A 15509-nucleotide genomic window follows, 5' to 3' on the forward strand; every position below is an offset into this window, starting at 1 on the left:
GACTCCTGGCCAGGGAACCAACCCCAGGCACTGGGGCTGCATGCAACAGTGCACTCTCAGTGCCGGTCCAAAGCCCGGATAAAATTGGGGAGGGTTGCGTCAGGAAGGGCATCTGGTGTAAAAACTGTGCCAAATCAAATACACGGACCAATGATCCGCTGTGGCAACCCCTAACAGGAGCAGCCGAAAAAGGAACAACAACAACTCTGTGCACCAGTATTTGGTAGCTGTATTGTTCAAATGTGTTTTCAGAGGTTCCTTACTAACGTGCAACATGTCTATTTGCTGTTCTGTGGAAAGGTTTCCTACCTTTTGGTTAAACTTCTCTTCTAGTTCTTGGTTTATTCTCTGCAATGCTGCATAGCTGCTCTGTATCCTGCAAGCAAATTGGATGAGATGAGTTATAATCTGTTGTAATACTGCAAAGGTTTGCTAAAACAGTAAAGGTAATTCACCCAAAATACTGTTGCAGATATAAATCATGGCACTAATGAATGACTCGGGAGTTAAATTTCAGTTCTGTTCAGGAATAATTTTAGTACAAAACAGACTCTACTCTTGGTGGGATTCCAGCATGTTAATGAAATGCTGTGTGTCAGTGGAAAATATTGTTGTTTCAACTATACTCATATCTAAGTCTCATTTTTGCTAGCATCATGATTTAAAAATGATTTAATTGTGAAAGTGTGCTCATTACTTGGGGAGAGGCTACTGCTTTACTTAAAATAACTCAAAAATAGAATTGCTTCTAATGTTTTTCATTTGATTGTGTTTATAGTTTTACATGAGGGAGACCATTCCATGAGGGCTGCGTGCTGCAAGCCACTTGAATAAATGTAATAATGTTAGCACAGTAATCAACCCAAAACATTGCTGGCGCACTGGGAATTCTTCCATGCTACCTCTCTGGATCTCACACACACACACACACACACACACACAAAATGCAAATAAATTGTTCAGATAATAATAATGAAATTTATGTTAAAGTTAAATTAATTATTCATTCATTCTTTAGTGAAAATGGATTATTGTTGGTGTTACTTATGATGATGTGATGATGTCAATTGTGCGTGATGTAAATTGTAAAATTAAAAGTTGCTTTGAAGTTGATCAAACAGTAGCTTCTTCTAAGCAATGGTAGCGTCTGGTCAGTAAAGTTGACCCTGTTTTTACACACTTTACAGACTGATGGCAGTGTTGTGCTACAGAATTGTGTAGCATGAGTCAACAGTTATTGTTTGCCATGAGTTATCAGCGATTACAGCTACACTGTTTGACCAAAATTGTTACTCAGGAACTCTGAAAACATTTATTGAGAGAAATCTCTATTCCACCAGCAGAGGAGTGCTGCAAATCCTGGAGTGATGGTTGGGTAAAAACTCTTCATCAGATTTTTAAATAATCATTCTGTGACCCAGTCAGGACAGGACCAGGTTGAGTTACTCTCTCTATGGCTTCAACCAGTAGCCCTGTCCAATAATTTTATTTAGGCTTAGTTGGGAAAAAAAGCACAGATGCTTTGAACCTGCGAAGCTTGTCAGTAAATTTCTCCAGCTCCTCCTGTGCCCGTCTTAGTTCTGTCTCCAGGTACTGCTTGGTGGCGTCAAACTCAGTCTCCAGCATCTCCAGCTTATGAGTGGTATAGGAGAGCCGCTTCCGTAGGTCCTCCTTCTGCTCCTGCAATGAACTGCGCATATACAAAGGGTTGAGGATGATTAATACTACTTCACCCTACTTAAATTCACTGCATCCTAAATAGTAGTGACACACATACTGTATATCATCTTTTAAAGTAATAACATGGTTGCAAGTGACTAAATATTCTGCATCCATTTCATGTTGGTTATATTAACTTTTACTGCAATATGCAAAATGATTAAACCACAAAACCAAAAGACTACTGATGTAGTTTGTTGATAAAGGTGTAAAATAACATTATGATGTAATACAGCAGCACAGGAAAGCAATGCTCTTTAATGAAGATTATTTAATAATGAAGATGAGATGGTAATGATTTCCCTTAACTGATTCAAAACAGAGTCACATGCAATGAGATGTCTAATGATCTAATTATGGTAATTACCTAGCACAATCTCATTCACATGAATGCCACTGTAACAGGAAAACTGAACATTTGTAGAATAAGTTAGAAAGCAATTGGGAGTGCTGTTGGAGGTTTTAAGTGCCTGGTATAAGATTGTGGAAAGAGTGGGAGAGATGGGAATAAAGCACAGGCAGTAATGCACAGACTATATGGAGATTAGACTCCATATATGATTTTTTGCAACAGACATTTACTCTGAAGATTAACACTACTTCACACAGTATTATTCAGTTATTCAGTATAACACTACTTCACACACATCTTACAGCTCTCAGTTCTTTCAAATCTGCTGGAATCCTATTCTCAACTTGCAACACACCTACAGGAAAGTTTGCTTTACATTACAACTAAAGTTTTTGATATATCTTTTAGTTATAGGTAATCTTTAGTTGCATTGGAAACACGTTCGCTCATCCAAACGTAATTTATATTGTGATTCACTACACTAAACACTACTCATAGCATTGAAGAATATAGTAAAGAGGAAAATAATGCTGTAGCTTTACTTTACATTGACATGTAATGTAGATTATGCCTTTGTAGAGATGAATGATTACTAATATGAGGTGGTTAATGCAGTATTTTGCAGGCTGTTCCCCAGGCCTCCTCAGAAAATCCACATTTTTTGCTCCCAACTCACCTGTAACAAGCTACTCTATATGGCAAAAAGTATGCGGACACCTGACCATAACACCCATATGAAGGTCTTCCCCTAACTGTTGCCACAAAGTTGGAAGCACACAATTGTCTAGAATGTCTTTGTATGCTGTAGCATTATGATCCGTCCTAGCATGACAATGCACTGTGCACAAAATGAGGTCCAGAAAGACATGGTTGAGCAAGGTTAGTGTGGAAGAACTCGAGTGGCCTGCACTGAACCCTGACCTCAAACCCACTGAACATTAGGATGAACTGGAACACCAACTTCATGCCAGGCCTTCTTGCCAGACATCAGTGCCCAACCTCTTATGCTCTCCACAAATCCCAAAAGCCATGGTCCGAAATCTAGTGGAAAACCTCCTCAGAAGTTTGGAGGCTGTTATAGCAGCAAATAGGGGGACCACCTCCACATTAATGCCCAGGTTTTGGAATGGGATGTTAAATGGTCAGGTCTCCACATACTGTGGACATATAGTGTATGGAGAATAGTGCATGGTTGAGGTGTTTTGGGAGATAGGCAATAGTAAAAATGTACCATCTGGGGGTGCCCAAGGAGCAGTTTAGCAAACACTTGAGTTAATGGAAGTGCCTTGATGATAAATATTTTTTGATTCGTTTTACTCTTACCTTCTTTTCTGATGTTTACAACCATTTCGAGAGGCTTTAAGTGCAGTTTTCCCAATATATATTTTTTTCATGTTATATTTTGCTTTGTCTTGTGTGTAGTAATTCCACTGGGTGTTGGCGCCCAGAGACTGTGAAACACCCTAAGTTTTCCTTCCAGAATCAGACAGTAATTTTCTGTCAGGATTGATCCTGATAAAAAGAGAAAAGAGAGAACACTGCTACAATCACACAGCCCATAGGTAACTCATGTGCTTCCAGGACCTCTGGAATGTATTCTTTTTGACTCAAGAATTAGGCAGGGGGCCTGAACATCACTTTTGAATAACCAGTTGCTATTTTATTTATTTATTTATTTATTTATTTATTCATTCATTCATTCTAATTTCAGTTACTATAATGCAAAGTAATTCCTTGGAATCAATGGGCTTTAGTGTATGTTTTCAATTATCAGGCCTATTTATTGTAGATGGGACTTTCGTTTGTATGTTGGTTATGTGGAACATTACAGTTATGTGGAAAATTTATATGTAGATTAGAATTCAAGTAAAATTCCGAAAAAACTTTCATTTCATCACATGTAATTTGTAAAGTGTTTATGCATTTATAAATAGCTGTAGTGAAACCGGGAAAGACAAAATGAATGTCACTAAAAAAGACTATTCATGCAGCAAGACAAAAATATTAAAGACTATTCATGCAGCAATATACTGACAATATACTAGACTCCATTTGAAAGCTTCCCATCTGCTTATTAATTTGTCACAGTTTTGGTCTTTTTTTTTCATTTTTTAAATTGTCTCTTGCTTTTATGTTACATCATATTACACTTGACATCAAAGAAAAAGTGTGGTCTGCTTCTTCAGTCTGCATTTTCTATCCCCCAGGCTTAAAGGCTTAATATCTGGCAACTTTGGAGAAATGAACGGGCCACTTACAAAATTAAGTTGTTGACATGAATTGCCAACTCTCAATACAGCCCAATGAGAATCATCACTAGGATCTTGTAAGATCTTGCCATGTCCCACTGGTAAGGTTGCTTGCACTTTTAATACAGTGCTTTCTTTCATGTTATCTTATAGGCTTATATTGCTGTATAGAGAAATGTTTCATAAAGCACTGATGAAATGACAACACTGGCTATTCTGACTAGCTCCACAATATCCTCCTCAGAGTCAGGCACATTGCAAATCCATCATCCCCAATCTGTTCCATCACTGATTGAGGGAGCCCCTGAGAAATCGGGTGTCTAATCACACTACACGCTTCATGAGATGAAAGAAACCCAAGAAGTTACCAGGTTTTGGGATCACCCATGTGTATTGTCTATTATTTATTACTATTTTTGTAGCATGTCACTTTTTCTTTTGATCAGCAGTTGCTTTCCCTTGTAGCACAAACTGATACTGACTAGATGATAGTTAGACAGCAATCAATGACATTCCCTCCAGTGCAGTTCCAGAGAGTCCCAGAGTTCCTAACTGTCAGAAAACCTTTGTGTGATTTATGAACAATAACACTAATGATGGGGAAGTGTATTCAGCAGAAAATCTCACAAAATATGATCGAAAATGGAATGATTGTACTCTACATTTTCCCATCATTATTGTTTGCCACTGAATAATTAACAATAAGTGCTGAATGGCCATTTGTTTGAAAACAAAAGGCTGCTTTTTGCACCGTACTATACATACAATATACATGAGCACTTCATATGACCTAGGTGTTCCCTCTGAGAACTTTTGCTATCCGTCCCCATCTGCAGTCGCATCTGACTCACAACAAATCTTCATGTTTGGGGGGTACAAAAGCCGAGCATGTCGTAATGAAAGTTAGCTCTGCATTCCCTAAGTGGGTGTCAATTTGTGCTTTGAAACAAATGTTCAGCAGAGGGAACACTGTCCTCAGCTTTCTAACCATTTGCAATTCTGCTGGAGACCTACGACACTCTAATGGTGTAGCTCTGTAATTGAGCACAGCAAGGATCCTCTCCAGCTTCAGCAAATGCACCCCTTTTTTGGTTAAACCATTTGAATGTGGGTACACAGGACTTTGAACCCATAATGATTTGCAAACTCTTAAAATGGTTGACAGTGGTCCAGCCTAATTACCCTGCATGCACTAAAGTAGTCATTAGTATTTGTATTTTTCTATTTTTATTTTTTTGTTGCTTGTCTTTAATAAATTGTGTGGTGTTGTCAAACCCCACTACAAATCAAATCACGTGGACAATAAAGAACTGAACTGAACTTATTGGTCTCTATTCTGCTAACTTTCACTGACCAGGGAAGGTTTGCCTGTAAAATGCTGACATGAATGGTGTCTTCACGTCTCTGGGAAAGTGAATTTTCTCAGTATCCTGCAGTTCTCCATCATAGAATGGAGGAAAATGTAATCTCAGTGACTTTGACTGTGGCATGGCTGTTGGTGCCAGATGGGCTGGTTTGAGTATTTCAGAAACTGCTGATCTTCTGGGTTCATGCACAAGAGTCTCTACAATTTACAGTTTACAGAAAGTGGTATGAAAAACAAAAAACATCTAGTGAATGGTTCTCTGGGCAGAAGCTCCTTGTTGTTAAGAGCGGTCAGAAGAGAATGGCCAGACTTATTTTGAGTCACCAGGAAGGCTACAGTAACTCAAATAAGGACTCTTTGCAACCGTGGTGAGCAGAAAAGCATCTCAGAATATATAACACGTACAACCTTGAGGCAGATAGTCTACAACTGCAGATCACCACACTGGGTTCCATGCCTGTCAGCCAAGAACAGGAATCTGAGGATTCAATGGGTTCTTCTACCTAAGGAGATTCTGTGCAAGATGGAGAGAGCTGCATGACCTCACACTTGTCAACACTGTTGTCTGAATGGACCAGCACATGGTAAAGTCTGAAAACAGGCAAAAAGAATTCTTGGCCAGAGTGACCTCCCTTAATTCCAGTTGGTTGATGTGCACTCACCTTAGACAATGCCATACACCCCAGAACCCCTGTATCACCACACTACTCTCTACCTGTCTGTGATGATTATCTCTTTCTGATGGGGCAATGCAGAAAATTCTGTTAGAATGGCCAGCAAGCTAATGAAACAAGGAAACAAGGACATGTCATAATATCCACCAATCACTGCAGTGATGGAGTGGCTAGGATTGTTGTTGTCCTGCTCTTTGGTGGGGGCACACAGGAAGTAGTTGTGCAATTCAGCAGTAGCCTGATGCCAGTGCCTAGCAGGAAAGAAAAGTCCTCCTGCATACATCCTAAAAACACACATGGTTCTGGGAGGTGGGGGGAGTGTTGGCTACTTACGTTGGCAACTTAAATCAAAAACTTTATGTAGGGAAAGTTACACTTACTACTTAGCGATGGGTTACACACATGCTTAAGTTGATTTTCTTGCTACACCATTCAAATTATATGCATGTAGTTCACACCTCACAGATTGGCAGATTTTTCTTGAGTGCAGGTGTCTGAAACTGGGTTTTTCAATAATGTCTAGATCACCTCGTTTAATCACAAGCACTTGCCTTTAAGCCTGAGAAAACTCAGGAATGGAAAATGTGGACTGAAAAGGAAATATCTTTTTTTCCCCTTTGGTGTGAAATTTTAATTAATATAATGATATACTGTATGAATAAGAAGATGACAAGCAGTGAATTAATGTCTAATGCATTGACTGTATAGTTGTAAATATACAATTAATTTCTGCAAATTCAGCTTAATTTAGCAATATGGCTTCCACCCTCATTATATGGAATCTTAATAAAATACCACTTGGTCAAGCCTGTCCTGTTATTTTGAATTTTATCTCGACAGTTAATTGTGCACACAATTTAATGTAGTCACAAGTTACTAAATCAAAGTCATGAATTCATAAGGTATGCATGGAATATAGGCTATTTTATCACACTTGTAATTCACTACTTTGGATTGTCTCAGCTCTTGAGCAATGTCTGCCAAGTTGATCATCCAGAGAGCAACTCAAACTGTTTTTTGGGCTTCTTGTATTTGTTGGTGTTCATTATGTCTGGGTGTTTGAGACTAGCAAGCTGTTTAGACTGAGTACCATGGGTCAGATTTGACAGTGAGTGCAGGAGATATCTTGACAAATGCAACTTCCTAGAGATGGTAAAGATGTTTGCCTTCCAAAAGATTCAGACAATGGTTGCATGTGAGCAAGTCTTGTAACATCGTTATTTGTGGCTCTCCATTCTGCCATAGAATAGGGAATAACAGTGATCTAAGCATGAGGTTATGAAAGCATGAACCAGGGTTTCAGTATCTTTCAAACTAAGCATGGGCTGAATCAGTATCAAATGACTATTTTGATGTTTTAGAGTTTTAGGGGTGACAAGTAAGATTTCTGTTTTGTCAGGGTTTAAATTAAGGAAGCTGGTGTCCATCCATGATTTTATATTATGAATAGATTTAGTTAAAGAGGTGTCAGAAAGAGCTGTGGTGGACGTTGTACTGTGATAAATCTGAGTGTCGTCTGCATAACAGTGGACGCTAAGACTGTGTTCGTCAATGATCTGGCCAAGTACAGGATTTGTGTTTACCAATGGTATCTTTGACAAGTAAGATGCAAACCAGTCATGTGCCAGGCTAGAAATACAAATCGAGGAAAGGCAGGAGAGCAGAATCTCTGCAACCATGTAAGAATACTGAGAAGAAGAAGGAGAAGGTTACTGGTGACTCTTAGAAGAGTAGTCTCAATACCATGAAGAGGACAGAAACTTGATTGAAAAGGCTGAAAGAAATTGCTGGTAGAAAAATTGTTGTAGTTGGAAACCAACCACTCTTTCTAGTGGTTTGGACAGGAATTGGTCTATAATTAGAATGGTCATTAGGATCAAGGCTAGTGTTGTTGAGGACTGGAATGACAGCAGCCATCCACAGCAGAGGAGTCACAGAAGTGCAGAACCTCCAAGCAGAAGAAGTAGGAAGTAAGGATGAATCAGGTAGAATGAACCAGAGGGTGAAAGCAGCTACAGCAGTGGAAGTGTGTCAGGACAGCTTGACAGAGATAGAATATTTCATTAACTTTATATTATATATAAATATCCTGTATCTCTCAAAACTTTGTGTACCATTCTTAACTTTTACTACACCCACTACCTATGCATTCAATTTAATTCCATTTTTAAAGATATTTTTTCATAGCAGACAAGGTTGCCATGGTGGGATGACATATACGACAAATGTAAAAGCCTTGTTATGTCCACTGGGAATGGTTAATAATTCACAAATTAATAATGTTAATAATGCAAAGAAAAAAAAAACATGTTTAGCTTAAATAGTGCACTTCTTACAGAAAAGGCACTGGTTGCTGACTCAGAAACATTCGCCCTCCTGTTTCTCACTTCTACTTCATCCTAAACCCTCTGCCAACCCTCTTTCTGCTTTTCTCCCAATAATCAAGCCTTTATTTTGATGTTGCTCAAGAAACTGAACTTATTGTCATGTCTGTTATACCGTGTCCCATCACCATGTGATGTCAGATGTTGTTGCCAGATTTCTCACTTTATTAATAGTAACCTAGCCTTTGGAATTGTGCCATTTGATCTAAATACAGTGGTGGTCACACCAGCTATAAAAACAGCTCTAAATCCTACTGAGCTAACAATCTGAATGCCAATGTCCTCTCTTTTGTGGCAAAGATGCTAGAAGGACTGGCAAATCAGGTCTCAAAGTACATGTACAATTCCTATGAGCTCTTGCAATCTGGATTTTGACCTTTCAGTAGCACAGAGACCATCCATATGAGAGAGTTGTTAATGACCTCTTGTATGCAGATACGTGTAACCATGGTATTCTAATGCTTCTTGATCTGAGTGCTGCATATATTGTTGTTCCACACAACATACTTGGCTATTGTTATCACTAGCATGGCCATCCCTTGGTTGACTTCTTATTTCTTCCATATAGAATTATTATTCCATATATTATTATTATCATCAGTAAACATTCTTTACAGCTTCTGCTGGTTGAGACGACCCTCTGGGCTCTGTACTTGAATCACTTCTCTTCAGTCTACATGGTTCCACTTGGCCACAACCTCCTTTGTTACCCTGTATACAAGATGTGTGCAGAGATAATTGAATAATTCATAAGAGTCTAAAACAGCATGATCTAGCAGCAAGACCCATCCTGAGAGAATGCATAAAGCCCATAATAATTTTTTTTTCCTTCAGTTTTGATTTCTCATGTTCCTTTATATTTCTTTATATGAACACAAATATGTAACATAACATAAATATGTAAATTTAGTTTAACTATGAACCAAAATGCTACATTGTGACCGTGATTAGATTTTGTGACACCGGTACTAGTGCCTTCTTGAACCCAAATTCATTTCTGAAAGTTTAAAGGTCACCTATCCTAATTTATCCGTTATAAATTAGTTCAGTGAATAAAATAGTTCATTATGAATCAATGCATTCATGCCTTGTTGTGACATGCCATTTCCTTTTGACATGAATTTTTGACAGTGATAACTGCCACCCTCAAACTATTTCAAATCAACATTTCAGGTTAAGGACTGTCAGATACATGTCAGATTAGCTAGTTATTGCTGTGGACACCATATATACACACATATACATAAAATAACCTAATAATGCTGTGACATACTATTTTAAAAACTATGAAAAATTGAGAAATCATGCAGTTCAGAAAGAAAGCTATCATATTTGAGAAAGATATTGAAAGGTCTTTACTAAAGATCAGAAGAAATATCATAATAGTGAGTAGAAAGCCAAGTAAATAAATAAATAAATAAATAAATGCATTATGTGTAAGAAATACAGATGAGGATAACATTTTGATGTAGCCAAAGGCACTTTAATATATTTTAATTTAATGTATATTATATTTTATTAACCCTCCAGTGAAGGTTAATAAAAATTTAGGAAAAAAGTTATTAGCGTCTGAGAAAAAGTTCTTGGGATTATTCACTCTAATGAGTCATGGTCATCAAGTAAAATCACAGAGTAGAGAATAACACTGTATAAATACTTATATAATATAATGACTATAATTAAGTCTTGTTAGAATGGATTCTGTACATTCCAGTATTTGTATATTTCTTAATGTTATTGATATTACAGTATAGTAAGAAGACTAGCTTGGCATGAGTTTTAGCACTTGGGACAGAGCCTCAATTAGTAATTGAGCCCACACTGTTTTCTTGCCTGACTCTACTACAGCTGACTCTTGCTATCTAGCACCAGGCTTCTCCCTTTATCAGCTAAATCCATATTACTGCTAGACTGCAAGACACCTATACACACCAAACACACTCTTTCTCAGGGCTCTGCCGTGTTGTTGCCTCAGGTGCCTTGGCTATCTGGATGTTAAAGCAAGATTTCTGCCCTTACCCACTAGGGTAGTCTTAGGCTATTTGACTGCCTTCTTAATAAGAGGCCAGAACCTGCTACCAAGCTCAGTGACATTTTTCCACCCCAGGGGTAAGCTCAGTCACACAGGCAAAAGAGAAAAGAAAAAATGAAGAGCCGCTGTTACCAGTGGAAGACTTATTGGAAATGGTTTTATGAGAATATCCCATGCAGCACTATGTGGCAAGTTAGTGGTGTCATGGGTTTGATTAGTGCATCTTTGTTATTGAAATATATGCAGGGTTTTGACTGACATTATTCATAGCTGTTAAAGTTTATGTACAGAAACTATTTGTGAATGCCTCTTTGAAGCATAATCATTCTATAATTCTGGAACATACTGTAGATCCAAAGTTAAAGCTCATATCTGAGCTCGTTGATGATGTAACCTTTGAAATCCAGTAAAAGACCATTTTAACACAAATCCAGCAAAAAGAACAAAAGACCATTTTAACACAAATCCAGCTGTGTAATTACTACTTCAAGGCATTTACTTAAACAACTAGGAGCACTTATAAACTCTAGCATTTATAGCATGAACATTAACTTTATTTCTGTATTTCTATAAAGCTGCTTTGTGACAAAGTCCATTGTTAAAAGCACCATACAAATAAATAAATCGAATTGGCTTGTCTCCTTATAGGATATGTAGAAACTGATGCATTTTACATGCAGAGAGTTTATGCAACTAAAGTACCAGTACACAACTGTTAATGGTTTGTGTTGCCTAACATTGTCAACAAATATGTAACACAGTGTTTAGCTCTGAGAGTCCTGCTGCTAATGTATTTTTTGTACAAGGAACATAGCTAGACAATTGGCCTCTGGAGTTGAGCTGTGCTTCTCAAATACAATGCCTAATGCTTCCAGTGTTTCTGAGTTTCTCATAGTTTTCTCCATAGGAATGAGAAAAGAATAGGGGGCAGTTACTATTGCATTTAGTAACACTATATGAAATGTTAAATTAAATTATGAGAGTTAATGAAATTCAGTTCCCTGTTTGACAACAACAACAGTAATAATAATAATAATAATAATAATAATAATGTCAATTTTTTGGTTAAAGGTATTTAATAAATTTTGGTTTAAGCGTAGTTTTATTTAATCAGTTCGATAATTCTACACACTTCATTAATAAATTCTTTTTTTGTGTGTGTTTAGCCCAATAATGTTTTTAAATATTTTGCAGAATATACTAGTATTATGAAGGACAAAGATTTTAAAATTTGGCATTTTGAATTTAAGAAAGCCCTTAATAAGAGTTATGTACATTCACTGTACTCCATGCTAAAGTTGTATAAGTTTGATTATTAGTTCTCATGGTACAGAAAAAAAATGGTTAAATTACCATTTCCCCTGAAGTAGCACCACACTGAGCAGAGCACAGATGTGAAGCTAAATCTTCCAATACAAGAATCATTTTCTTTTGCACACAATGGATTTCTTTCTTACACGTACTAAATACTAGTCTGTATTATATTGCTCTCTAATAATTATCTAATAATTATTTACTACAGTATTACACTTCAAGTCAAATAGACAAAACTTGGACCATCAAAGAAAATAAGGGACAAGCTCCCTCATTCATAACGTAGTGCAACAGCCTGTGGGACACACATCCCTAGAACACTCACAACACACACACACACACACACGCACACACATATGCATGCAAGGCTTCCTTGTCTTACCATTTATGAGCTTTGCGTCTCATTTTCAGATCAGATCACTGTGTGCATGTGTCTATATCCTTTCTTTGAGCAGCGTGCATCAGAACTAGCCTTCCCAGTTCCTCAGCAGAAAGAGCTGCTTTAGCAAGCGCTAAAAAACCTCAGTCCAGATGGAGGCAGGGGAGAGATAATGGGAGAGAGAGTGAGAGAATGGAGGGAGGGAGCAGGGGAAGGAAACAGCACATAGGAAAAGTAAAAGAAAGCAGCCTACCTAACGACATGTGTCGCTCCATCAGAGGCCTTGCACAAAATAGAAGAAATATAAAAACAGAGATCAGAGGTTAACCTTTTCTTGTACTTATCTACTGCTTCCCATATCAGGCTGCTTAGTGCTAATATATAATATGCACTTCCTAGCAAGCATCAAGTCACACATTTGTGCTGCCAAACAGATAATAAACAGAGATGATGGTTTTCATTAAATGTTACATTTGGGTGATGGGGATTACACAATGACATGACAAAATTTAATCGAAACTTATGAAATATGAAGGAATAGAGGTAAATGGGGTAAAATAGGATATTATGATAATACAATGGTTATAAATATATAATGAAAGATAGTATGCTGTAACACAAAATTATGTTATATTTGAACTAGTATTTTTCAAAAATCTTGCTTCCATTTTGCTCCCACTAATTCTCTAAATCACTACAACCCCTAAGCATATGAATGGTGATGGAGATCTGGAAAAACAGTATGATAGACTCACACACAAACACACACAGTAGAATGACTCATTGTTGTACTGACAGTGATCCCTTGCTAGGCTGCAGTGAGCTTACTCACCAGGCAGAGCCAACTAGAACAAAATCTGTCCTTAGATTTTACCCACAGTTGAGAAACCAAATGTTCTCCATGCCAAGGGCTTTTGGTGAACAGAAAAGCACATCAAAACACACAACATGCTGAACCTTGAGGCAGGTTCCACTCCTGTCAGCCAATAACAGGAATCTGAGGTTACAGTGTGTATAGACTCACCCAAAGTGCAGATGATGGGATATTTTTCATAAAAGAGTGGTTATTTGAGTTACGGTTGCCTTCCTGTAAGCTCAAACCAGTCTGGCCATTCCCCTCTGACTTCAACAAAGTGTTATCATCCACTGAACTGCCACTCGCTTCATGTTTTTTTTTGTTTTTTGCACCATTCTATGTAAACTCTAGAGACTGTTTTATGTGAAAATCCAAGGAGCAGTTTCTAAAATACTCAAACCAGCCTATCTGGACCCAACAACCATGCCACAGTCAAAGTCACTGAGATCACATTTTTTGCCATTCTGTTGGTTGATGTGCACATTAACTGAAGCAGGTGACCTGTATCTGCATGATATTATGCATTCTGCTGCCACATAACTGGCTGGTTGAAAAATATGCATGAATGTGCAAGGGTAAAGATGTTCCTATTAAAGTGGCTGAGAGTGTATATATTATACATGATAACTATATATATATATATATATGTATATATATGTATATATATATATATATGTGTGTGTGTGTGTGTGTGTGTGTTTGTATGTATATATATGATTACAAAGGTAGTACAATGAGTACAAAACAGGTTTCTATATATTCAGACAGGTGTGTATCTGTACATAGGCATCATTAAAATGTTACACACAAACACATCAAACATTTTGATGATGCTCTTTCTCAGGGCTTTTTCTCACGTGTGTGTATCTGTACATAGAGAATAAGTGTGTATATATATATACATATAAACCCCTTTTGTACTCATGGCCAGTGCCACCTTTATAGCACCTACTGGCTCATGTAGCCATGGTTACTAACCATCAGAGAGCAAATGCACATTTTTTCTCAATGGTTTTACCCCTGAGAAATGCACCCCAGCATTCAGCCCAGTGGGTCAAATCAATAACACGCATGAGCACATACCCTTGTTTAAACACATACAAATGGTTCAAAAGCAAACTTGTCTATCCGCCCACTATCTCACCACCCACACACACACACACACACAATAGTGAGGGCTACCATTCATCTGTACGTGAATGTTCGGTGAAACAGCCACAGTCTGGCAGTGTGATTCAGTTAATTTTTTTTTTAATTAAAGAGGAAAACAAATGCTTTGTATCTTTGCATTGGTATGCTTCACATACCAATGCAAAGATATAAAGTTACAAAGTAGATGGAACAGCCATAATTCTAATAGGAGAATTTTTAGTCATTTTCAAATGTTCCAGACATGGCAGGTGCCAGTTTGTTTGCCACTGGGAATAGGACGACTGTCTCCAGTTTCCCTCCACCTCCCAAAAACATGGTGGGTGGATTAGCTTTTCAAAATTTCCTCAAAATTTATGTGTGAATGAGTGTGCAATGTGTCCATCCCCGGTGTACTCCTCACACCCATTGTTCCTGGGATAAGCACCAGATCCACCATAGTCCTGACCAGGGCCAGGGTATAAAGATATAGCTGAAATATTACTGATGACAGTGAATTGCAGATTGACTAAATAGTCTAATATCAGACATCAAAAAGAGTATTTGTTGTTTATATTTCTCTGAGCAGATTTTGGTAAAAATGTGTTAAAGTGTATAAAGCAGTAGGAGAGCGTGGGGAACAACGTAACGCAAGGCAAAAAGTAAAATTGACTTTTTATGTTATTACACAAGGTCAAGCAGCGTGCACTTCTGGCCACACTACCACATTTGTGAGCAATGGTCTGCAGCCAAGTTTCAGAATGAATTGCTTGTGTTCATAAGAATTTTTTTTGGTAACTGAGCGGTATATATAATTGAGCTGTATATATACACTTACCATCCACTTTAATAGGTACACCTGTACACCTGCTCATTTATTCAGTTATCTAATCTGCCTATCATGTGGATGTGGCCGCAGCACAATGCATAAACTCATGCAGGTACAGGTCAACGGCTTCATTTAATGTTCACATCAAACATCAGAGTGGGGAAAAAGTATGATCTCTGTGACTTTATCCATGGCACGGTTGTTGGTGCCAGATGGGCTGGTTTGAG

The 15509-nt window shown here is 37.7% G+C and overlaps 1 protein-coding gene across 2 annotated transcripts in view; it reads right to left on the minus strand.

Moving 5' to 3' along the window:
- Positions 1–12727, minus strand: part of LOC113533700 (brain-enriched guanylate kinase-associated protein) — a 32512-nt gene extending 19785 nt beyond the window's left edge. The window contains exons 1-4 of one of the 2 annotated variants that reach the window (XM_026925970.3): positions 12473–12727; positions 3395–3583; positions 1529–1690; positions 310–376 (exon numbers count right to left, since the gene is read on the minus strand). In XM_026925970.3, the coding sequence (XP_026781771.1) occupies positions 310–376; positions 1529–1690; positions 3395–3465 (300 nt within the window). In that variant the 5' untranslated portion in view covers positions 3466–3583; positions 12473–12727. The remainder of the gene's footprint in view (positions 1–309; positions 377–1528; positions 1691–3394; positions 3584–12472) is intronic. The other variant, XM_026925973.3, reaches the window with a different exon arrangement.
- Positions 12728–15509: the final 2782 nt, after the last annotated feature.

The sequence above is a fragment of the Pangasianodon hypophthalmus genome, chromosome 10 (genome assembly GCF_027358585.1).
Source record: "Pangasianodon hypophthalmus isolate fPanHyp1 chromosome 10, fPanHyp1.pri, whole genome shotgun sequence".
Classification (NCBI taxonomy): Eukaryota; Metazoa; Chordata; class Actinopteri; order Siluriformes; family Pangasiidae; genus Pangasianodon; species Pangasianodon hypophthalmus.